The 26385-nt window shown below is 35.6% G+C and overlaps 1 protein-coding gene across 2 annotated transcripts; it reads left to right on the top strand.

The window, feature by feature from the left end:
* LOC110670522 (molybdopterin biosynthesis protein CNX1) lies at window positions 1-25427 on the top strand. 2 transcript variants are annotated; one of them, XR_009149449.1, is made up of 13 exons: window positions 1-336; window positions 433-559; window positions 849-979; window positions 1969-2070; window positions 2140-2223; window positions 3133-3360; window positions 3517-3707; window positions 3831-3935; window positions 4073-4381; window positions 21199-21356; window positions 22189-22283; window positions 23322-23428; window positions 24727-24783. XR_009149449.1 is itself a non-coding variant. In XM_021832603.2 (13 exons), exons 1-13 carry the CDS (start codon window positions 133-135, stop codon window positions 25318-25320), a joined length of 2022 nt encoding a protein of 673 aa, XP_021688295.2. In that variant the 5' UTR covers window positions 3-132; the 3' UTR covers window positions 25321-25427. The 2 variants fall into 2 exon arrangements, 1 of the variants encoding a protein (XP_021688295.2); XM_021832603.2 differs by lacking the exon at window positions 22189-22283 and adding an exon at window positions 25102-25427 and having other exon boundaries at window positions 3-336.
* Window positions 25428-26385: the final 958 nt, after the last annotated feature.

Genomic DNA, 26385 nt, shown 5'->3' with positions numbered 1-26385 from the left:
TTTTTGGACTTCAAGACAAATTTTGGAACTTCAAGACGAATCAAAGGGTCTTACCATCTTCTCAGCCGGCGGAGTCCAAACTCCAGAGTCCAACTCTCTCTCTCTATCGTCTTAGCTTTATTATTCTCCAAAATGGGGCTAAACGGAAAGCAAACACCATCCTATGCCACCACAAAACCCACGATGATATCAGTGGAGGAGGCTCTAGCGACGGTTCTCTCGGTGGCTCAGCGGCTACCACCAATAATGGTGCCACTCCACGATGCTTTGGGTAAGGTCCTGGCCGAGGATATTCGTGCGCCTGACCCTTTGCCTCCATACCCAGCTTCAATCAAGGTAAATAAATGACCTCCAATAGCTACAGTCGACCTTTCTGGTATTTTGAGTATATGAATTTCTGGTATAATACTTTTTTTTTTTTTTTTTGCCCAGGATGGTTATGCAGTAGTTGCTTCAGATGGGCCTGGTGAATATCCGATAATTACTGAATCAAGAGCTGGGAATGATGGGCTTGGTGTGACTGTCACTCCTGGGACTGTTGCTTATGTAACGACTGGAGGTTAATAGTTTCTTAATCATCATCATTATCATCTTCCTTTAGTATTCTTTTTATCAAATCTTCTCTATGTTGATTGCCATTGCTATTTAGTGTTAATCAATTGAGAATTTGAGATGGCTTCTCTGCTTGTCAATTTGATGGCCCATTCTTGAAGTGTATTTTTTTATGTCTTATACTGGTAAATTACCTGAATACTTTTTTTATGGAAATTGAAGTGTTGCCTTAGAAGTTAGTTGAGCTAATAAAGATATTTCTCTTTGTAACATTTTGTTCATCCTTCATTTTTCAGGACCGATACCCGATGGTGCTGATGCAGTTGTTCAGGTTGAGGATACTGAAGTAGTTGATGATGGTTCAGTTGAATCAAAACGAGTAAGAATATTGGTGAAGACTAGCAAAGGTGTTGATATTCGTCCTGTGGTATGATTTTGCACGCTGTCTTATCTTTTTTCCTTCTAATAATATTTGGAGCTAATCGCCCTTAAAATGTAATTATCATATTAAATCACTAAAATTATATAAGTATAATATAAAGGAACTTTAATTTTTAATGGTTGGAAAGCAAACTGATGGATGATGTCATGAGGTCAATAACCGGTTTTTTTCTTTTTTTTTTTTTTTTTTTTGTGCTGGCTGAAAAGAATGTGTCCTCTCAAATAAACATCTAGTATAGTGGTATTATACTTTTTTGCTTCTCCTCTTGATATAAACATGTATTTTGGCTGCCAAAAATGTTTACTTTGGGAAAAGATAGGAAAACATTTGAAGTTTAGCCTATGGAGAACTTGAGTCTAAGTAACCTAACCGGGGGGGATCCTGTGAAGTCTTAACATGGACAATAGAAAACTAATGTCCATAAAAATCTCTTAAATAGTTTGCGAATTTTCTGTTTTAGAAGACTTCATAAGGATGCTCTATATTTGTTTGTTCCTGCTATTGGACCAAGACAAGTGCTAGATAATGTAGTCTTCATTTCTTTGAGAGTGACAAAGCAAACCATGTTTTTGGGGTGCTAAATTAAACAAACGTCGTTTATAGCTCATTAGAAAAAAGCCAATACCAAATTCTGTTGATAATATGAAGGGTAAAATTGTCCATATATTTGCTATGTTGTCTGGGTACCTACTTTTAAGTTTTTATTAGAGGATTTTTTTCATGTCAGCAACTGATGATTCATGCGTTATATTGGTTAAGCCTGCTTGTTACCTTATATTTTTATCACTTATTTTCTCATATGAAGAAATTAGACTACAAAATTGTAATGGCCAGGATATCAAAATGCAGTATAACAAGTTTGTTTGCTTTTGTTTTTACCATATGTTTGTTAAAATCCAGTACATTTGCTTGCTTGTTAAACTCATGCTTATGTCACCTTATTCTTTAAAGCTTATTCAAGTTGCCATTTCCAGGGATGTGACATTGAGAAGTATGCCATAGTATTAAAATCTGGAGAAAGATTAGGCGCTTCAGAAATTGGCCTGCTTGCTACTGTTGGTGTTCTGACAGTGAAGGTATTGTCTTTCGTCTGCTTTTGAGCTTCATGAATCAGGAAACATCTAACAGAAGATACTATGCTTCAGGTATATCCTACACCAACAATTGCTGTGCTTTCCACAGGAGATGAACTTGTGGAACCGACAACTGCTTGTCTAAGTCGTGGCCAGGTACTGTCTGTCTCAGAAAACTTCATATTCCACAAGCAAGGTGCATATTATTGAGAAGAAAAAAAATGATTGTTTATGGTTGTTACCAAATTCCTGGGTGGAATTTGCTTAGCAAATCTTTGTTTCTTCATCAGCCTTGCTAATGGATTGATAAGGTTGCAATGTTATATAATAATGCTTTAAAAATTTTCATTTCTGATCATTATTCTAGTGGGAAGTTGTTAGTTATAAAGATTTCTGTAAGTCCCTCTCTCTCTCTCTCTCTCTCTCTCTCTCTCTCTCTCTCTCATCTTCTTCTTCTTGTTGGCTGTTGACCTACCTATGCCCTTGGGTTACGCATTTGAAGGTTAAATGTGCTAACTGGAACTCATAGAGTGTGGATAAGATTAAGACTAGTCTGTCATGACTCTTTATTAGAATTCTTTGAACATCAATTAAATTTATTAGCACTACTCAAGCAAACTCGTCATGCTTTACAATATGCTCAACTCTACGGCATAGGCGTTTAAGTTATTAATGACTTGAGGGGTATGCAAGGTCATATGCCATATACTAAGTTTTCCATTGGTCCATTGGAAGTGCAGAAAGAAAAAAATATTAGTTTTAGTTAAAAAATGGACCTATTGGATTCAATATATTATAATGGGTTCATAACTTTTACCGTGGCTGTGTTATATTTCTGAGTACATTTGTTTCTTTGCAAGAGCTATATACGTGAACCTTAATTTGCTGTATATGCCTGTCATATTGGATTCATTAAAATTTTCTTGTGAACATAGATGTTCGCTATGAATATCAACATATTGTTCATCGTTTATCCCCCTTGGATTTTAATTGAAAGTGCATAATATGTTCAATTGGTTATACCATTTAGTATTGAATATTTAACCAGTTCAGATATTTGTGCAGATTAGGGACTCCAATCGTGCTATGTTACTTGCAGCTGCAATACAGCAACAATGCAAGGTTCTTGATCTTGGAATTGCTAGTGATGATAAAGAAGATCTTGATAGGACAATGGACAAAGCCTTTTCTGCTGGTATTCATATTCTTCTAACTTCTGGGGGTGTTTCCATGGGGGACAAGGATTTTGTCAAACCATTGCTTGAAAGGAGAGGGATGGTACATTTCAACAAGGTAAATTGATGTTTCTGTTTCATAAATTTAAATTTTGTATTATGAAGTTAAGTAATTAGATTGTATCTTTGTTGTTGGAATCAACATGTTTAAGCTTTTTTTTTTTTTTTTTTTTTTTTAATTCAGTATACTCATTGTCATTGATTGGCTCTTCAGGTTCTCATGAAACCAGGGAAACCTTTGACATTTGCAGAAATAAATTCAAAACCAGTAGAGAATTCTATGTCAGAAAAAATTCTTGCATTTGGATTGCCTGGAAATCCAGTGAGCTGTCTTGTTTGTTTCCATCTCTTTGTAGTCCCTGCCATCCGCCATCTTTCTGGATGGGCAAATCCTCATCTTCCGAGGTTGCTGAGACTTCTAAAACTTTGATCTCCCTTTCTAGGACCTGCTTTGAACTTTTGGAAATGAAACTCAGACATGTATGGATTTGACTCAGCCAGTCTATTTGTTTTGTATCCCTTATGCAGATTGCAGGCTCGTCTTCTCCAGCCCATAAAAGCAGATCCAATCCGACCAGAATTTCACCGTGCCATTATTAGATGGAAGGCTAATGATGGATCAGGCAATCCTGGGTAAGCTGTTTGGCGATACTGCTTTTTGGTCATGAATTGGATCCTACTATAACCTGCTCTTCTGACTTTTTCCCCCATTTTAGTACAAATTCGAAGCCTTTTAATTGCATTAAATATCTTTCCCTTGTTCACACCAGATTTGTTGCTGAGAGCACTGGTCATCAGATGAGCAGCCGGCTTTTAAGTATGAAATCAGCTAATGTTCTGTTGGAGTTGCCAGCAACAGGCAGTGTGATTCCTGCTGGAACATTGGTCTCAGCGATCATTATTTCTGATTTAAGCAGTACTGCTGTTGTTGAAAGTGGCCTATCTTCAGCTTCAGCTGATTCAAGGCAAAGAAACACATTTGGAGAAATAAGTAAACATGAGTCTGAGAATGCTGAGTTCAGGGTAGCAATCCTAACAGTTAGTGATACTGTTGCAGCAGGGGCTGGGCCTGATCGAAGGTATGTTAATGGAAGTTCTTTTTACTTTTTTCAATAACAGTGACAACTGGACTGGAGTTTTGGATTCATGCTTTGCAGACTGGATATTTTTGCTTGTTTTACCACTATTTTAGAGGGACTGACTAAACAAATTTTAGGATTTCTGCTTACAGAATATTATTGAACTACTATATGACCCCAGAGGTTAAGTCATAATTACTAGTAGGTCCCTCCTGTTTAAAGTTCGAACAAATTGGTCCTTGACATTTGATTTAGTGAACCATTTAGTTCCTTCATCCACTTTCCCATTAGCAAACCATTCAAAAAAGTCAAAGGCCTAAAATGCATGTGAAATTCCAAAATTACCCCATTAATAAATAAAAAATTTCAAGAAAAAAATGTTTAAAGAAATATTTTCAAATAATTTTTTGTTTCTAACTTCTCTTTATGATTTTTGAAAAGCAATAATTTCAAAAATATTTTCATAGAAAAAATGGTTAATGGAGGGTATTCTTGGAATTTCACATGTATTTTAGATCTTTGACTGCTTTTTAAAGGTTGACTAAAGGAAAAGTGGATAGGGAGACCAAATGGTTCACTAAATCAAATGTTAGGGACCTATTAGTTCAATTTTCAAATAATAGGGACCTACTAGTAATTATGACCTAAGTAGGGACAAATAGTAATCCACTCAAATATTTTTTGAAAATAATATAATTTATTTATGTTATTTATCAATGCTTATGGTAGTTTTAGATGCTTGATTTAGAAGTTTATATTTACCAAAAGGCCTAATGTCATAGAACAGCATGAACTATAGCACTTTTTACAATTTTAGAACCAACTTTAATTCTTATCAATTATATGCTACAACTTTAGAATTAGAACTATTAATGCATATGACCTGTTGGGTTCGTTATCACGAGCTGAGATGATGATGTGGTAGTTGACTCAAAAAACATAAACATCACTACCGTTTTCCCTTTTCTTTTTTTCTTTTTTTTCCTGCTAGAGTAAACTCGAAAGGCATTCATTAAAAGTGTTGTGTTCTCTTTTTTTTTTTTTTTTCACTCTTTTTCATAACACACTTCTAAAACCGGCAACGATAATAACAAAACCAAATATCTTGGTTTTTATCTTGGTGCTTCTGTTTTTCTTTTAATACTCTCTCCTGCCATTTGTTGATTTAAGGGAAGATCCTTCCTTTTTATTTTCTCTGCTTGACTAAGGAACAAATCATCATTGAGGTTTAGAAGATAAAGGGCACCAATCATTGATTTCACCTTATCCAGCTGCCATCTTCAACTTGTAAATTATTCTAAGAAGAAACATAAATAACTCTTTTTTTTGGACTTTAATTTCATCTTATCTTCCAATTTCAAATTCTCTGTCATCTTCTCTTTAAAATTTCTCTTTCATTTTTTTTTCTTGATTTATAATGGCTTGCCTTTAGTAATTTATGTTGGGGTGATTTCAATTTATGTACCCATTGAAATATAAACAAAATAACGAATGAAAGAGAAATTTCAATTCATCAATTCATCTCCCAAACTATAGTCTTTTGTAGTATGTAAGGATGGATGTGCATCAAAAGAAAACAAAGTTACTGTTTGCTAATAGGTTAGGAGAACATAACATCATCTTTATGTGGGTGAATGAACAAGGAGAAAGAAAGAAAGAAAGAAGAAGGCAGTTAAAGACCAAAGAGAAAGTGAAAACATGACTTTCTTAAAATCTAAAACCACAATTTGAAAACCAGCTTTTTATTTAAAGAAACTAAAAACCATAAACAACAACCTTACTGAACATGCACTAAAAGCATAAATGCATCGATTTGTCCGATACATCTCCTCCACCATTCTCCAGCGCCACTTCCTTTCTACTTCTTATCTAGGGTTTCAAAAGCAATAACGATGAGCTAAGAATCCAATTCAATTGCAGTCTTCTAGCCATCTCAGTCATCTTTTATTGGGCATCACACTTTAATTCATAAGCCTCTAGGGTAGCTTACCTATCCTTCCCAACACACACTTCACATCAAATTTCAATCCCAGCTTTAATGCCAAGGACGTCTAATCCTTTAAGGAATGGTTCCAGCACAGAAACACTAGATACTTGGATGTGATTTTTGAGATTCTAAGCACCCAAGATGAGGTGGATAAGCTTGCTTGCGATTGGGTCTTTGCCTCATTAAGTCATTGGTTCTGGCGATGCTTTATCATGGCAATGGCAAGAATGATGTCCTCCTTGCCTTACTTTATTCAATTGGGCTGGTAGCCAACATGGGTTCAACTACACTCATGCAATCTTCCTTGCCATCTTCAAGATCCTTTCTAAGGCCAAGCTTATGTTTCTCATGCTTGATTTCCTTGATAACTCTACGGGTTTCAAATTTCTTAATAATGATCTTAGAGTTGGATTTTTCAGCACTTTGGTAATTGGGTGCTGTTATGTTCATTAGTTTGGGATCACGTCACAGGAAGATTGACCACGAAATCTTCTTCAATGCCGAAGCCTTTCCCTTATTGCGATTTCTACCCCATGAGGAGCCTATGGTGACTGAATTTTAGAACTTGTCAGGGGGAGCTCTACTACCTTAGGACTCATTAAGAGAGAGCCTCAAACCTCGTGAAAATTGGAAATCTGCTTGGTTTTATTGACATAATACTGCCTCATTTATACACAGGCTACACCGCATAAAAAGAGTCTCAATAACAACAAATTTCCTTCTAGGGCTTGCAATTAAAAGGAAACTACTCTACTAAATAGGAATATCATAAAAACTCTATAAAGGAATAATTCTGCCAGTGAATTCCGCCATTTCAATCTCTCTTGCCGAGGTTCCCACACTGCTGGTAATTCTTGTCAACAAATGCGTCCACAACAGGTGCCTTGTGTTGGGAAACTACAAGTTGCACTCCAATTGTTTTTGGTAAAATGCAATTTCACGATCTTGACTTGGATTGCGTTGGTTACCTTGTCCTTCTCAATTCCTTAGTAGAGGAGAGTTGTATTGATGCAATTGATTGTATTTCTAGACAGATTTCTCTAAGGGGGTTCGAGAACCATGGGGATGCAGTGGGGGATCTTATGAATGTGTGCTTTATGAAAATGGTTAGTTTTTCGATAGTGCCACCAAAGATTTTGCAACTTCTTTGGAGATTGAATTCATAATTGGATAAATGGTGGATTTTATGCTTTTAATTTTTTTTTTCTGTTAACCACCACATCATCACCTCAACTAGTGACAATGAGCCCAAAGGGTCATATGCTTTAAAAAAGTTATTGCATATAATTGATAAGAATTAAAGTTTGTGCTAGAATTGTAAAAACAACTATAATTCATTATTTTTTTAAAAATTTTTTAAACTGGCCCTTATAAAAAATTATAACGTATAGTCTTTATCAGCCAAAAGTGAAAACTTTTTACTCTTTTTTTTTTTTCTTGCACTTAGATGAGGTATTCTTAATGTTGACTTATTTATGCATTACTAGCCATTAGTCCGTGAATTGTGCGAATTTAAAAATTTTGATGTTAAATTTGTTTTGAAAATTATATTAATAATTGTGTAAGTTTGAACTACTGAGAATTTATTTTATATTATCTTTTAAAAAGTTTTTAATAGTATAATACATAGATTCATGAAGAGGAGATTGGAAACGATATATAAATCACATTCATTAAAAATTAATGTGGTGTTATTGAAGAAAAAGAGTGACGAAAAATAAGGGAGAACTATGAATTTTTAAAAACACTATCAATTTTCTGTATGCATTGAAATTATAATATGTTATTATCTATTACCAAGCATTTTATTCATTAAACAAAATAATATTTCTCGTAAAATATTAAATTTTAGAAAACAACTGTAATTTGAAGCACAAATTAAGTTTATACCAAATAACAATCATTCTATGGGAAAAATTTCTGTTAGTAATAACTACAAACAAAATGAAAGATAAATTACAAAAGCTATATAAATTCTTCTCACTTTCTATGAACAACAAATTAATCAAGAAAATTTTTTAATATTTAATAAAGAAAGCAAAAAATACAAATTCCTAATCACATTTGTTTAAACACTTTTAAAGTTAACCCTATCTAATAGTTATAATAATTTAATAATTAATATATATTATTAATTGGAAAACATAATAGACTAAAATTTACGATTAAAAGTTTCAAAAAATTTGATGATGATGATGATGATGATGAAAGAAACTAATATTTGAGGGAATTTTCTTTGTATTTCTTAATGATAAAAGTGATATACAAGGCTTTTATTTATATACAAAGAATTAGGCTTAAATAGGAAACTAAAAAGTAAGAAGCTAATTACAATAGGAAAATGCAATTAATACCTAATAATTTGTATTTCTAAAATCAAGGAATTCCAATACTTCCCCTTAAGTTGGTTCATGGGCATCTGAAAAATATTCAACATTCAAATGCCCATGATTACCATATAACAAACCTCTTCCTAGAGCGCCCTTTAAATAACATAAGATTTGTCCCAAGGCTTCCCAATGAGCAATAGTAATCATGGGCAGACATAAACTGACTTACCACACTAACGGCATAAGCAATGTCAGGACGAGTGACTGTAAAGTAGTTCAATTTTCCTACCAATCTCCTGTATCTCTCTGGATCTTCAAACAACTCACTATCCCCTGCTAACAGTTGTAAATTTGGAGTCATTGGTGCATTGCAAGGCTTAACACCTAATTTTCCTGTCTCTGTCAATAGATCGAGGATATATTTTCTTTGAGACAAGAAAATACCCTTTTTACTTTTCATAACTTCAATACTCAAGAAATACTTTAACAATCCCAAGTCTTTGGTCTGAAACTGGGTTTGGAGGAAGGTTTTAAGAGATAAAATACTTGCAGAGTCATTTCCAGTGATAACAATGTCATCCACATAGACTACCAGGAGAATTAGATCAGCCTCAGATTGCCTATAAAATATTGAGTGATCTCATTTACTATTTTGCATATCAAATTCTTGTACTGCTTCACTGAATCTCCCAAACCAGGCCCTAGGACTTTGTTTTAAGCCATAAAGAGACTTCCGATGCTTACAAACTTTACTCAACTCCTCCTGAGCAACAAACTCAGGTGGTTGCTTCATATACACCTCCTCCTGAAGATCACCATGAAGGAAAGCATTCTTGATATCTAATTGGTGCAGGGGCCAATCATATGTAGCTGCTAAAGAGATAAACAAGTGAACAGAAGTAAGTTTAGCTACAGGAGAAAAAGTGTCAGAGTAATCAACCCCATATATCTGAACATATCATTTTGCTACAAGGCGTGCTTTTAACCTAGCCACAGAACCATCAGGATTTACCTTTACTGTAAATACCCATTTGCAACTAATAGCTTTCTTACTAGTGGGCAAAAGCAACAGTTTCCATGTACCATTAGCATCTAAAGTTTCCATTTCCTCTTTTATAGCATCACATCAGCCAGGATGAGACAATGTCTCATCAACAGTATTAGGGATAGGAACAGAGTCTAAAGAAGTAACAAAACACTAAGAACAAGAAGATAATTGATTATAAGAAACAAAAGAAGAGATAGGTTAAGTGCATGAACGCTTACCTTTATGAAAAGCAATGGGTAAGTCTAGGTCAGAATCATGATCAGTATGAGGTACAGGATCTCCCAAAGAAGTAGCTGGTGGAGGATCTGAGTCAGGAATCTGCAATCTCCTGGAATAAACATGAACAATGGGAGGTCGAGTATGTCTAGAGACAGAAGGAACAGGCTGTGGGAGAGGACTGGACATTGGTTGGACAGTATATATTAAGAGATCATCCTCCTCCCCCTGACTCTCATACACAGATGATTGAGGAAAGAATGGAGTGGACTAAAAAAATGTGACATTTGCAAAAACAAGATAACGATTAAGGGTAGGAGAGAAACAACAGTACTCTTTTTGGAGCCGAGAGTACCCAAGGAAGACACATTTGAGAGACTTCAGATCTAATTTAGTAACATGTGGACGAACATCACGCACAAAACAGGTACAACAAAAAATACAGGGTTTAATAGGGAACAATGATTTTGTAGGAAACAGAGCAGCATAAGGAATATCTTTATTAAGGATAGAACACGGCATACGATTGATAAAAAAACATGCTGTAGAAACTACATCTGCCTAAAATTGTATAGGAACTTTCATATGAAAAAGAAGAGCACGAGTTACTTTAAGAAGATGTTGATTTTTTCTTTTGGCAACGCCATTTTGGGATGGGGTATCAACATAGGAAGACTGATTAAGAATGCCATTTTGTATCATATAAGACTGAAATTGTGTTGAAAAATATTCTTTGGCATTGTCACTTCTTAATATGCGCACAGAAATATTAAATTGAGTTTTGATTTCATTGCAAAAGGCACAAAAGATAGAAAACAACTCAGAACGATTCTTCATTAAATATAACCAGGTAACACGAGAGTAATTATTAACAAAAGTAACAAAATAACGAAATCCAGTTTTAGAAGTAACAGAACAAGGATCCAAAACATTAGAATGAACTAACTCAAAAGGGTGTGAAGCCCGTTTATTGACTAGACACAGAAGGCAAACGATGATGCTTTGCAAACTGACACGACTCACATTCTAGTACTGATAAAGACTGAAACTGAGGACACAGCTTCTTCATAGTAAACAAAGAAGGATGGTCCAATCTACAATGAGCTTCAAGAGGTGTTAAGGTACTGGAACAAGCAAGCGATCGTGGTACATGATTTTCCAGAATGTAGAGACCACCTGACTCACGTCCTCTACCAATAATCTGCTTCGTCGTAAGATCCTGAAACAAACACTGGTTAGGAAAAAAGAAACAGAACAATTTAAGGTATGAGTAAGTTTACTAACAAAAAGTAGATTAAAAGAGAATTTTGGTAGACACAAAACAGATAACAAAGAAATTGACGAAGTCGGGGACACAAGAAGTAGAACCATCAGCTAAATAGTAGAGGAAGTGAGATTAGACTGAAAAGCAGATAGAAGACTAGAATTACCTGTCATGTGATCTGTCGCACTAGAATCAATAACCCATTTGGATGAGGAAGACACAAGGCATGTAGTGGATTTACCTGACTCAGCGATCGCAGTGACAGGGAAAACTGGTAGGCTTTAGAGATGCTTGATACTGAAAAAACTGTGCAAAATCCTCTGCAAATACCAAAACAATTTTCTTAGAGGAAGATGCTGTAGAATCCTTTGCTGCCATATTTGCCATATGTGATCGCTGATTTTTCCTTTGAAGTTGCGGACAATTATATTTTGTATGGCCAGACTTATGGAAATAATAACAAATGACTCCTTTTGAGTCCTGATTAGAACTAGCCTCCCCATTACGTTGATTACCTCTGTTGCCTATAATTTCTCCTTTGCTTCCTCTTCTATTACCCTGTTGTCCATTTGGATTACGGCTAATAAGTGCACTACTGGCAGGCTGTGAAGATTGAGTACTCTTTGTATGAAGGACCCGTGTGAATGTTTCATGCACAGAGGAAATCTCAGAACTGGAGAGAATATGAGATTTAGCAGTCTCATACTGTGAAGGAAGGCCTGCAAGAAAACTCATAACAGCCAGTTGCTTCATATATCTGTTTAAAATCCATAAAATAAGCTGTGAGAGACTTATCCTCTTTCTCAGCACGGTAGAATACCTTACAAATATCATAAATAAGGGAGATATTTCCTTTACCAGAATACAGAAAATCTAAGTAATCCATCAATTCTTTAACAAATTCACAGCAATTAATTAAACTAATTATCTCACTGCGAATCGAGTTCCGAAGCTGCAAAAACAACTGAGCATCCTCCCTTAGCTAAGTTTGCCGTGTATTATCAGTAGGTGAGTCTTTAGTAAGGAGATCATCCTTATCAATGCTACCCAAATTGTAGAAAGAGATGTAGAAAGAGATGATTCTCATTGATTTCAATTAATCTGTACATGGGTATTTATATACAATTGATTCCTATAATTGTGTTATACTAATTAGGAAGAAATCCTAAATAAGAAATCCTAAATAGGAATACGTAATACGTAATATACACAGAAATAATATAATGATTGACTTTCCATAACACTCCCCCTCAAGTTGGAGCATAGATGTTAATCATGCCCAACTTGTTACAAATGTAGTCAATCCTAGCTCCATTCAGAGCTTTTGTGAAAATATCTCCTAACTGCTCTCCAGTTTTGATATGTCCTGTTGAGATGATCTGTTGTTGAATCTTTTCACGAACAAAGTGACAATCAATCTCAATATGTTTGGTCCGCTCATGAAATACCGGATTAGAAGCAATATGGAGAGCAGCTTGATTATCACACCACAATTTCGCGAGTTGGGGGTCTTAAACCTGTCTTATCTAGTAATTGAAATATCCACATTACCTCACATACTGATTGTGCCATGGCTCTGTATTCGGATTCAGCACTAGATCGAGAAACTACACTCTGCTTCTTGCTTTTCCAAGACACCAAATTTCTTCCAACAAAAACGCAATATCCAGTAGTTGACTTCCTATCAACCTTAGATCCAAATTTAGTCGGCATCTCAAAAACATTCAACATTCAAATGCCCATGATTACCATATAACAAACCTCTTCCTGGAGCTCCTTCAGATAGCACAAGATTTGTCCCAAGGCTTCCCAATGAGCAACAGGTTGGGGAAGACATAAACCGACTTACCACACTAACGGCATAAGCAATGTCGGACGAGTGACAAGAAGGTAGTTCAATTTTCCTACCAATTTCTGTATCTCTCTGGATCTTCAAACAACTCACTATCCTCGCTATGATTTGTAAATTTGGAGTCATTGGTGCACTACAAGGCTTAGCACTTAATTTTCCTGTCTCTGTCAATAGATCGATGACATATTTTCTTTGAGACAAGAAAATACCCTTCTTACTTCTCATAACTTCAATACCCAAAAAATACTTTAATAATCCCAAGTCTTTGGTCCAAACTGGTTTGGAGGAAGGTTTTAAGAGATGAAATACCTGCAGAGTCACTCCCAGTGATGATAATGTCATCCACATAGACTACCAGGAGAATTAGACCATCCTCAGATTGCTTATAAAATACTGAGTGATCACACTTACTCTTTTGCATACCAAATTCCTGTACTGCTTCACTGAATCTCCCAAACCAGGCCCTAGGACTTTGTTTCAAGCCATAAAGAGACTTTCGAAGCCTACAAACTTTACCCAACTCCCCCTGAGCAACAAACCCAGGTGGTTGCTCCATATACACCTCCTCTTGAAGATCACCATGAAGGAAAGCATTCTTGATATCCAATTGGTGCAGGGGCCAATCATATGTAGCTGCTAAAGAGATAAACAAGCGAACAGAAGTAAGTTTAGCTACAGGAGAAAAAGTGTCAGAGTAATCAACCCCATATGTCTGAGCATATCCTTTTGCTACAAGGCGTGCTTTTAACCTAGCCACAGAACCATCAGGATTTACCTTTACTGTAAATACTCATTTGCAACCAATAGCTTTCTTATCAGTGGGCGAAGGCAACAGTTCTCATATACCATTAGCATCTAAAGCCTCCATTTCTTCTTTCATAGCAAGACACACCCGGGATGAGACAAAGGCCTCACCAACAGATTAGGGATAGGAACAGAGTCTAAAGAATTAACAAAACACATAGAACAAGTAGACAATTGATTATAAGAAACAAAAGAAGAGATAGGGTAAGTACATGAACGTTTACCTTTACGAAGAGCAATGGGTAAATCTAGATCGTAATCATGATCGATGAGGTACAAGATCTCCCAACGAAGTAGCCGGTGGAGGATCCGAGTCGAATCTCCAATCTCCTGGAATACACATCAACAACGGGACGCCGAGTAGGTCTATCCACAGAACAAACAGGCTGTGAGAGAGGACTACACATTGATTGGGCAGGATATATTAATATATCATCCTCCTCCCCCTGACTCTCATACACAGATGATTGAGAAAAAATGGAGTGGACTCAAAAATGTGACATCTGCAGAAACAAGATAATGATTAAGAGTAGGAGAGAAACAATGTACCCTTTTTGAATCTGGAGTACCCAAGGAAGAAAAAAATGAGAGAATTTGGATCCAAATTAGTAACTCATGGACGAACATCACGTACAAAACAAGTACAACCAAAAATACGGGGTTCAACAGAAACAAAGATTTTGTAGGGAACAAAGCGATAAGGAATATCCCCATTAAGGATAGAAGATGGCATACGATTGATAAAAAAACATGCCGTAGAAACTGCATCCGCCCAAAAGTGTTTAGGAACTTTCATCTGAAAAAGAAGAGCACGAGTTACCTCAAGAAGATGCCGATTTTTTCTTTCGGCCACGCCATTTTGGGATGGGGTATCCACACAGAAGACGATGAAGAATGCCATTTTGTGTCATGTAAGACTGAAATTGTGCTGAAAAATATTCTTTAGCATTGTCACTTCTTAATATGCGCATAGAAATATTAAATTGAGTTTTGATTTCATTACAAAAGGCACAAAAGATAGAAAACAACTCAGAACGATTCTTCATTAAATATAACCAGGTAACACGAGAGTAATCATCAACAAAAGTAACAAAATAACGAAATCCAGTTTTAGAAGTAACAGAACAAGGACCCCAAACATCAGAATGAACTAACTCAAAAGGGATGAAGCCCGTTTATTGACTCTAGACACAGAAGGCAAACGATGATGTTTTGCAAACTGACACGACTCACATTCTAGTACTGATAAAGACTGAAACTGAGGACACAACTTCTTCATGGTAGACAAAGAAGGATGACCCAATCTACAATGAGCTTCAAGAGGTGTTACGATCTTTGAGCAAACAAGCGATCGCGGTACATTATTTTCCGTAATGTAGAGACCACGACTCACGTCCTCTACCAATAATGCGCCGTCGTAAGATCCTCAAACAAACACCGATCGTAAAAAAGGAAACAGAACAATTTAAGGTACGAGTAAGTTTACTAACAGAAAGTAGATTAAAAGAGAAATTTGGTAGACACAAAACAGATGACAAAGAAATTGATGAAGTCGGATTCGCAGTTCCAGAACCCATGACACAAGAAGTAGAACCATCAGCTAAAGTAACAGTAGAGGAAGTGGGATTAGACTGAAAAGTAGATGTAAGACTAGAATTACTTTCATGTGATCTGTTGCACCGAATCAATAACCCATTTGGATGAGGAAGACACAAGGCATGTAGTGGATTTACTCGATCAATGATCGCAGATGATAGGGGAACTGGTAGGCTTTAGAGATGCCGACATCGGGAAAAGCGTGCAAAATCCTGCAGATACCAAAAGCTTTTCTCGGAGGAAGATACCGTAGAATCCTCTCACGCCATATTTGCCATCCTGTGATCGCCGATTTTTCCTCTGAAGTTGCGGACAATTATATTTTGTATGGCGTGCTCATGACAATAATAACAAATGACTCCTCTTGAGTCCTGATTAGAACTAGCCTCTCCATTACGCCATTACTTCATGCTGTAATTCCTCCTCTACTTCCTCTTCTATTACCCTGTTGTCCATTTGGATTACGGCTAATAAGAGCACTCTTGGCAGTGTGAAGATTGGGTACTCTGCACGAAGGACCCGTGTGAATGTTTCATGCAAAGAGGAAATCTCGAATCGAAAGAATTCGAGATTTAGCGATCTCATACTCTGAAGGAAGGCTGCAAGAAAACTCATAACACCGATTGCTCTGTTGGGCTCTTGAACTTTCACATCGTAACTAAAAGGCAACAATACATTAAGTTCCTCATATACCCGTTTAAAATCTATAAAATAAGCCGTGAGAGACTTATTCTCTTTCTCAAAGACGGTAGAATGCCTTACAAACATCATAAATACGAGATATTCCCTTTACGAATACGAAAATCTAAGTAATCCATCAATTCTTTAACAAATTCACGTGATTAATTAAACTAATTACCTCACCGTGAATCGAGTTCAAGCCGCAAAAACAACCGAGCGTCCTCCCTTAGCCAAGTTTGTTGTGTATCATCGAGGTGGATCTTTAGTAAGGTGATCATCCTTATCAATGCTACGCAAATAGACCCTAACAGCCTTACTCCACCTGTAATTTGAACCATTAAGTTTGTGTTCGTGATCTTAGTCATCATCGGAATCACATCGAAATAACATTCTTATTATCCGCCATTTGTTGAGACAAAGAAAACTAACCAAACGCTAATCCAAAGTCTTGTGACAACAAAATAATCCAAAATCACAAATCAAGTAAATACGAAATAGGATCGAGAGCCAAACCTCGAAGTCCTTTAATGGTGTCTTGGATCGAACAAAGACATAGTGGTGGAATGAGGGGATTGAGGCGACGCTGGCAATATTGATCGGAATCGAAATGGCCGGTCGGCGGCCAAGGTCTCTCCTGAGCTGGGTGGTGAGAACAAATAGTCACCCTAGATGGCCTGCTCTGATACCATGTAGAAAGGGATGTAGAAAGAGATGATTCTCATTGATTTCAATTAATCTGTACATGGGTATTTATATACAATTGATTCCTATAATTGTGTTATACTAATTAGGAAGAAATCCTAAATAAGAAATCCTAAATAGGAATACAGAATACAGAATATACACAGAAATAATATAATGATTGACTTTCCATAACACAAATAAACTCTAACAGTCTTACTTCACTTCAGGTAATTCGAACCATTAAGTTTGTGTTTCGTGATCTTAGTCATCACTGGAATCACATCAGAAATAACGTTCTTATTGTCTGCCATTTGTTGAGATAAAGAAAACTAACCGAAACGCTAATCTAAAGTGCTTACAGCCGCAAAATAACCCAAAATCACAAATCAAGCAAATACCGAAATAGGATCTGAGAGCCAAACCTCAGAAGTCTTTTAATGGTGTATTGGATCAGACAACAGCACACAATGGTGGAATAAGGGGGTTAAGGTGACGTCGGCGAAGCTGATCGGAGTCGAAACGGCCGGCGGACGCACCTCCATCGGCCAGTAGACGCACCTCTACCGGCCGGCGAGTGAAGAAACGGCAAGAACCTGAGTTAGGCGCGTGAGCCTCACGCGCTTGGATTCCGGCTATCGGATTAGAGGGGACGGCCGGTCGGAAGCCAAGGTCTCTCCTTAGCTGGGTGGTGAGAACAAATAGTCACCCTAGATAGATGACCTGCTGTGATATCATGTAGAAAGAGATGATTCTCCTTTAATTTTAATTAATGTACATGGATATATATATACAATTGATTCCTATAATTGTGTTCTACTAATTAGGAAGAAATCCTAAATAAGAAATCCTAAATAGGAATACAGAATACAGAATATACAGAGAAATAATATAGTGATTGACTTTCCATAACACTTTTCTATCAGGTAATGGAAGAATAACATTTTCACCGGATTGAGCCATATGAGCAGTTGATCGGACCACATTATTTGACTGAATGGGGTGTGGTGGTCGACCATGAAGGGCCCAACAAGTGTCTCGAGTGTGATTACTCTTATCACAATAAGTGCAATGGAGCCTTTTACCCTTGCCTCTCTGATAAATACCCTGTCTCGATTGATTTTCATTTTGTGCAGCTAAAACTGAAGATTCAATTCCGGATAAATTATTTTTATTGAGTGAGATATGTAGAAGCCTGGCAGACACATCCTCTAGAGTGGGAATAACCGGACTAGTTAATATTTGGTCTCTAACAGAATCAAGGTCAGGTCTTAGCCTAATAAATGCCAAAACCATGAAGAACCTGTCTCGCTGTTGCTCAGAAATATTATCAGTACATGGCATGATAGAACTAAATTCATCTTTCAGTGATTCTACCTGTCCCAAATAACTAGACATATCTTGTTGATTTTGCTGTAGATGAACCATATCTGATACTATCTTATAACTATGCTGCACATCATTTGTATATAAGGTTTTCGCCTTAGTTCAGACTTTGCAACAGGTTTTGCAAGACTGAAAAATATTAAGTAATTTTGGGTCTAGAGAATGCCATAAGAGACTACATAATTGAGCATCAATCTTAGTTCAATTAGCTTTATTTGTTAAAGCTATATCTATGGCATTTTTAACTAGGTGGTCATCATACCCTTGCCCCATAAACCATAATTTCACTGATGCAACCCAAGACATATAATTTTGACTTCCTACTAATTTAACAGTATAATAACTGGTGAATTACCAATGAAAGAAAATATAGGTTTGAGAATCTCAGAACCTGTGTTGGATATGGATGTGAGAATCTCAGAACCTGTGTTGGAGGCTGTATTGGAGGACTCCTCAATCTCAGACATGTTGGCAAGAGAAGCACACTGAAATGTTGCTCAGAAATACATCAGAAGCCTACTGTATGAAGAGGTAGTGACAAAAAAGTGAGAAACAGATGACGGGACCAGCGTGGTTGAGACTGATCCTGGGATGGGTAATCCACTAGGCTAGGCTGTGACAGCCACGGACTCCTAAAAATTGCCCGGAAAAAGAGGAAAAGTTTCTCCCTATGAGGACTTTGTTTCAGATTTCAAATCAGACCCACCGAGGGCTTTGATACCATGTGAGAAAATAGAACAGAAGAAGAATATTGAGAATGATTGAAGAGCTTGATTATTCCCTCAAGCCAATGGTATCAATTTATAATCTGTACAGGACAACTAAATAGGAAATACAATCCTAATTAAATACGTAATTATAGCCACGATTCTAGCACTTAAATATATTCATACAATCACTACAGATACACATATCCTAGCTATTTATGGTACATATCTTAACATACATATTTGCTTGTGGCTAGGTCAAGGACAAGAGCTGTATAGAGGCTCAACACATGAGGAACAATTAAAAAATGCTGGAAAAAGGTCCACTTGTTGTGAACAATGTCGGTGAACAATGCGCATGAACAATATCCATGAATAGTACTGATGGATGGTGTGCATGAACACTATCAATGAATAGTACTAAAGCCCGTCTTAATAAATCGAATGCTCTTATGCCATGATGAAAGAAATTGATATTTAAGGGCATTTTCTTTGTATTTTTCTTAATGATAAAAATGATATATAAGGCTCCTATTTATATACAAAGAACCAGACCTAAATAGAAAACTAAAAAATAGGAAGCTAATTACAATAGGAAAATACAATTAATGCTAATAATCTGTGTTCCTAAAATCAAGGGATTCCAACAATGACCAATTTGAAATCAATCATCAAAATTAATAAATTAGATGAGGTGTCATAAAATTAGAGAAACTTCCACTTTCTCTTAGCTTTAAAACCATAGTATATAATATATAGATAGATTTGTTTTCCATTCCTTATCAAAATGGATAATAGAAAAGTTTATTTTCAGAGCGAATGCATCTCGATACATCTCTTTGGTTTAATATTTCTAAAAGGGTGACTTTATGGATGCCAAAGTGATAAAACAGAGTTGATGTTCCTCATCATAGTAAGATGTGGAAATGGTGAATGCTCTGCAACATTATGCTATTTACTGTCCTGATGGTCATGGATTAATAAAAAAGTGATGTGAAATAGTATTTTGAGCTACAGCTATGTATAGGTCATTACATAACACAACCACTTCAATCGCTATTACAGATGTCATCAACTGTTATAGCCATTATTTATTGACTGTTGCATTTTGTCAAAAAGTTATTTACAATTTTTTTTCTCTTCTTCCTTAAAGCAATAGCTGCTCAATGGTTGATTGTGTTCTTTAAATTTTTATATGTATATTATGCTATCTTCACTTACGTGGTTAGAGATATTAGTCGAAAAATACTTAAATAAGAAGTCAAACAAAAACAAGTTTATATGTTGGATAAAGGTTATCAAAATTTGAAGTATTATATATCATTGAAGTAAAATTTCCAAGTTGGCTGCCATTTTTAATCCATGAAGGCCCATTTCTGTTGCACAGTGACTGTGCTTGTGAATGAAAGCAATGGTCTTGGTAGTCACATTTGTTAAGCTCGTTTCATTTTCTACACTGAGATGGCTGTATCTGCAAATCTATTATTATTATTATTATTATTATTATTATTATTATTATTATTATTATTATTATTATTTGTTTTGTGGTTGGGGGGCGGGGGGGTTGCAAATCATACATGTTGTGCATCTAGATACACCTTTTTGAATAATAATTTCAGAGAGGTCACACAGTGGATGCTAAAACAAAATAGCGGAGTTGATATTGCTCCTTGTTAAAGTGAAACATGAGAAGTACTACATACTTTGCAACAATGAGAAACACTACATACTTAGCAACAGCATTTGACATAATACCTTCGTAGGACATGTTGATGGCTTTTAGCTAGAAATCCTACTATAAATCTTAATAGTTCATTATGAATCTATTTTTCTCTCCTGCCTCCTTACTGACTTATTTCAACTTTCTCAAACCTCTTCGTATTGTGCATATCACTGAGCTAAGTAATATCTCTTATGATCCTGACACATGCAGCATACTCAATTAAGTAATGTTGAAATATGTTGTGGAATCCTCTGGATTGCTTTACTTGAATTCTCCTATCAGAAAATCAATGTGTGGCTTCTAATAAATCCTTGTTTTATAATTAATTCCATTTTTAAATAGTGAAATAATAATAATAATTATAATGATTTATTATTATTATTATGATGATGATGATGATGATGATGATGATGATGATGATGATGATGATGTTGTTGTTTTTAATACTTTAGGGAATGGAAGTCCTTATTTGAGCTGACTGAATTTGTTAACAGTTCTGTTTATGGATCTAAGCACTATGATGTATAAATAATCATTTGCAGTGGACCTAGAGCAGTATCAGTTGTAAATTCGTCATCAGAGAAGTTAGGAGGGGCAAGAGTAGTTTCAATGGCTGTTGTCGCAGATGATGTAATCAAAATCAAAGATGTTTTGCAGAGATGGAGTGATATCGATAAAATGGATCTCATCCTTACCCTGGGTGAGCTTCTTGCATTCTGTAGCTTGCCTATTTTTTATTTCTTATTTTCGTTGTCTTGAGCATTTTTTTTTTTGATGTAGAACCAATAGAACAATCAAAGGGAAAAGGAATAAAATTCTCAATTGTCAATAATAATCATAATAAGCTCTTTTAAAATACTTAGATACACAAATATCTATGGACTAAAAACTAGTCCATCAATTTGGTATCAAAGCACCTTTGGATCCATTTTGCCGATCAAAATTGACGAGAGAATACAATCTGAATTTTTTGGCTTTCTTTGTGAGCTTTTCTTCCTTCACCTGTTGTCTTTCTTGTTTTTACCCTAATCCTCGCCACTGTAAGGACTAGTTATTAGGTTGTTCCAATTCTGAGGCTACTTGGATTACTAAGGAAGAATTTCAAACTTTGGATCCTTCTCTCTTGGATTCTCATTTGCAGTTCAACTTTTTGGAGTCGAGTTCTTTTCAAACAAGGGGAATGATGCAGGAACTTCTACTAGAGATTTCAAGTGTACACATTTTAGGAAGAAATTTAGGAAATTTAATTAAGTAGTATTTTATTTATTTAGGAATGTGTGTTGCTTTAGTATTCCTAATTAGTGTTAGTTTAGTGTTTCTTATTTTGTTTTATTAATTCTCAATTGTCAATAATAATAATAATAATAATAATAATAATAATAAGCTCTCTTAAAATAATTGGATGCATGGGTATTATTAAATACTGTTATCAAAGGTGCGCCTCAGGCGCCCCAGGAGAGGCAAGGCGCACCGAGGCGCGCACCCCAGTGAGTCAAGGCGCTGGATATATAAGCTAGGTTTTTTTTTTAAAGCTTGTCCAGACTCCAGACCAGCAACCAGCAAAAAGGAAAAAAAGAAGAAAAAGAAGAAGAAGAAAAAGAGGGAAGGAAGAGATTAAATAAACCTGGTATGTATATTTTAATTTTATGGTTTTGCTATTGTTTTCTTCTTCTTTTTCTTCTTCTCCTCTCCCTCTCTCTCTCTCTCTCTCTCTCTCTTCCCATGTTTCCTGTGCTGCATTTTTTTCTTACTTTTTTTTTTTTTTTTTGCTGCCAGTGCCATGCTCTCTCTCTCCCTTTCCTGTGCTGCACTTTCTTTTTCTGCTTCATTTTTTTTTTGGGCTGCCATGCTCTCTCTCTCTCTCTCTCTCTCTCTCTCTCTTTCCTGCACTGTTCCTGCAATGCAATGCACTTTCTTCTTTTGCATCTTTTTTTTTCTTTTTTTTTTGTGCTAACAGGCTCTCTCTCTCTCTCTCTCTCTCTCTTACACTGTTTCTGCACTGCACTTTCTTCTTCTGCAATTTTTTTTGGCTGCCAATGCCATGCTCTCTCTGTTTTTGCACTGTTCCAGCAGTTGCAATTTTCCATTTTTTCCAGCAGATGATGAAGAAGATGAAAAAGATGAAGAGGATTTTGATATTTCTATTGATGTGGATTGAACATTTAGTAGTTTACTAGTTTATTAGTGTTTTTAACTTTTAGTAGTTTATTTTTACCTCTTTTGGATTATAAACTTATTATTACTTGCATATTTGTTATTTATTATTATGTAGTTTTATGTTACTTGAGGTGTGATAGCATAATTATAATTTTTTTAATTTTTATTTTTTTTTTATTTTTGCGCCTTGGCTCGCTCGGGCGCGCGCCTGCGCCTTGCGCCTAGGCTCCAAGACACCTTAGCGCCTTGGTGCGCCTTGAGCCTTTGATAACTATGTTATTAGATTAATAAGTGTCCTACTACTATTAGGATTAGGAATCCCAAAAGAAGAGATACTCAGATACTAAACCAACACTAATTAGGAATATAAAAGCAATACAAACTCCTAAATAAATAAAATACTACTTAATTAAATTTCCTTAATTTCTTTCTAAAATATGTAGACTTAAAATCTCTAGTAGAAGGTCCTGCTTCATTTCCTCTTTCTAATTTTATTTTCTTGATGAAGGTGGCACTGGCTTCACCCCAAGAGATGTGACTCCTGAAGCAACAAAGGAGTTGATTGAGAGGGAAACACCTGGCCTTTTGTATGTCATGATGCAAGAGAGTTTAAAGGTAGTAACAATGTCACTATTGTATATATTTTGTGGTTCTCATCCTCTTTGTTTGTGTAGATCCTTGACTAATTAAAAGAATATTGGAAATTGACATCTGATGAGACAATGTTATTACAAAATCAAATAAATTTCGTTTTATATTTATTCGGGTATGAAACAAAGCACTGATTTATCTTAGCAAGGATTTAATACTTGATTTTGTGCTGATCATTGTATACAAGGGAATAGGAAATGGTATTTTATGTAGAATGATTAAACCTTCACTTTTATCATGTTTCTGAGGTTTACTTGTATGTGCATTTAATACCTTGTAAATGTCTAACTTTATATACAACGGAATTGGAAATGGTATTTTAAGCAGAATGATTAAACCTTCACTGTTATCATGTTTCTGTGTTTTACTTTGTATTTGTATTTAGTACCATGTAAATGTCTAACTTTTATGTACCAGTGGATGTAGAGATAGAATATTGCTTGAGCTGAGAGAGTTGCAGTCAAACTCCTTGGTGTTTGGCCCATTATACGCATTGGTCCCCTCTATTTCAATATCAATGCCGTGGTCCGTTATTGGCTAAAACTAGGTCCAAAAATGTTGCTACTATGATTAAAATGATTTTGTTTTGATCTATAGAAGGACCAAAATGTCGAGTTGAACTCAAGAATGGCAGTGTTGAATTAAAATGGGGGGAAAAATGTTCAAATAGAATGTTAGGCCAAACCTTTTGGAGTTTTTCTTTAACTTGCCTAATTTTTATGCATTCACAATATGATTATATTATGAAAACTGACCAGTTAATTATGCATTAATGCAAGTTTTTGGAAACTTTTATTTTACTTTTGGAACAGTTCAATATCTTAAAATAATAATCTATGGTAATATGATTTTTATTTCACCTGTTGCTGCCTTCATTGCCTTCTCTTTCTCTCTTTTGTTGTTCACTTTACTTCATATTCAATCTGTTTGCCTGTACTACAAGCGTACCTTCAATTCTTTCTTGTAGGAGGGTTTAAAAAGAAGGCAACTGAACAGATTGAATATAAATAAAACATTGTCCCTTGTGTGGCACATAATTCAAGTAGTTTTGTCCTTGTGGGCTGTGCTTAATGTGTCATTTAGTTTCTTCTCTCTCTTTTATACTTGATATGGAATGCCAAAGGACTTCACTTATGCACATCTTAATAAATCTTCAGTCGCTGGATTATATATTGAAGAAATTGACTGGAGCTAACTGCTGCCTGCTAAGTTATTTGACATTCTGCTAAAAAAATTCTTTCCTGTTTCTTCTTCTAAAACAGGTGACACCATTTGCTATGTTGTCACGTGCAGCGGCAGGAATAAGAGGGTCAACACTGGTAAGACAGTGTGCCGCTTTGTTAATATTTTAAATGGCAGCATGACAGGGAAGGTTTTTTTTTTTTTTTCTCTCTCTCTCTCTCTCTCTCTCTCTCTTTAATTTAGTAGAATAATTCGTGCCATGATGGGTAAGGATCCAGTTATATGTTAGTGAATTTAGAGAAAAACCCTTGCCTGCTCGGCAACATATGTGCATACAAAGAAATGGAATATCCTTTGCATGATTGGCAAGCTTTTCATTATTAGTGTTTCTGGCAATCTGAGTTCTGTCATTTGCTGTCTGTTGATGGGAGTATCGTTTGTTACTGTATATTCAGATTATCAATATGCCTGGAAATCCTAATGCGGTTGCAGAATGCATGGAGGCTTTGTTGCCTGCCCTTAAGCATGCATTAAAGCAGATAAAAGGAGACAAAAGAGAGAAAAATCCTCGTCATGTTCCTCATGCAGAAGCATCACCTGAAGATACATGGGAACGCAGCTATAAGTTGGCTTTTGGCAATGTCCCAGAACATACTTGTTCTTGTTCTCATTAGGTATTGTGGTAATACAAATATGTAATTTATGTATTATGTGGGTCTCTATCTAAAATTTGATTCTACATGAAAACGTTTTGTTAGTCATCTCTCAAATTACTTGTTCATTCTGCCTTGATCATTGGTGGCTGTTTGCTTTCTGTGTGATTTTTGGAAGATTAAAATTTAAGATTGGGGTATTTCTAGTGGTCCTACAAAACCCTGGAAAGTCAGGAGAGGGAAGGGGAAGAAAGGTAAGAGTGTAGTGGAAAGAAGGTGTGTCTACGACGAATATGCCTAATTTTAATCTAAAAAAATTTATTATCTTATTTGAAGTGTGAAATTTGCTTCAAATTTTATCAAATTTGAAGGAAAATGAAAGGGATTGGAGAAAGGCGGCACTCTGAACTTGATTTTGCTAGGTGAATGAATTGAGAAGTTAATCTAGATGCGGAAATGATTTTAGTTATTACTAAATTTATGAAATTTAATTTTTATAATTTAATTTTAAATTTTTTTATAACCTAAACAAGTGATATATGGAATTCAATGCAATTGCATAATATATTATGAAATTTATTTGAATTAAACCACCTCATAATAACAAAATGGCACGTCTTGTGATTTTGGGGAAAAATAAATGTCAACAGAACAGATCAAGGATTCTCCATTAGGTTTCCTTTATATGAGATTTCAGTCTTGTTTTGTCTTCCACTCCAATCCTGTCGCTTTCCCCTCGCCGTTGTATTCATTCATCTTCTCTTTCCATTTAATTTGCTTCGTTTTGTTCACATCTTGGCTTCAACTTCTGCTTGTTCCCGCTGTTCGGTGGTTGGATTATAGCTTTAGTATTTATAGGATTATAGCTTTAGTATCTGCAAACATCAGCACGAAGCTCTTTGTACAAACTGAGTGGGCAATCCAATGACAAGGAAAAATGCATTAAACTCTAAGGAGCAGCCGATATTTTATGTACACTCGAATTACCACAAGAAGCTATTTGCAACTTAAATGTTCTCCTCGCCATTCAAAACCAGAGAAATTAGAGATTCAAAAATGAAAAGGTGGATCATGAAATTAGGGATT

Source organism: Hevea brasiliensis, chromosome 6 (assembly GCF_030052815.1).
Source record: "Hevea brasiliensis isolate MT/VB/25A 57/8 chromosome 6, ASM3005281v1, whole genome shotgun sequence".
In the NCBI taxonomy this organism is placed as follows: domain Eukaryota; kingdom Viridiplantae; phylum Streptophyta; class Magnoliopsida; order Malpighiales; family Euphorbiaceae; genus Hevea; species Hevea brasiliensis.
Note: the sequence above shows the minus strand (reverse complement) of the source record. Positions and strands in the feature narration are given on the sequence as shown.

What these genes read in the sequence shown, in the direction of transcription:
- LOC110670522 (XM_021832603.2), top strand. Translation starts at nt 133, where the DNA reads ATGGGGCTAAACGGAAAGCAAACACCATCCTATGCCACCACAAAACCC. An exon ending in GGATGGTACATTTCAACAAG is followed by an intron (nt 3,361 to 3,516) that starts GTAAATTGATGT and finishes TTGGCTCTTCAG; the next exon opens with GTTCTCATGAAACCAGGGAA. An exon ending in GGGGCTGGGCCTGATCGAAG is followed by an intron (nt 4,382 to 21,198) that starts GTATGTTAATGG and finishes AATCATTTGCAG; the next exon opens with TGGACCTAGAGCAGTATCAG.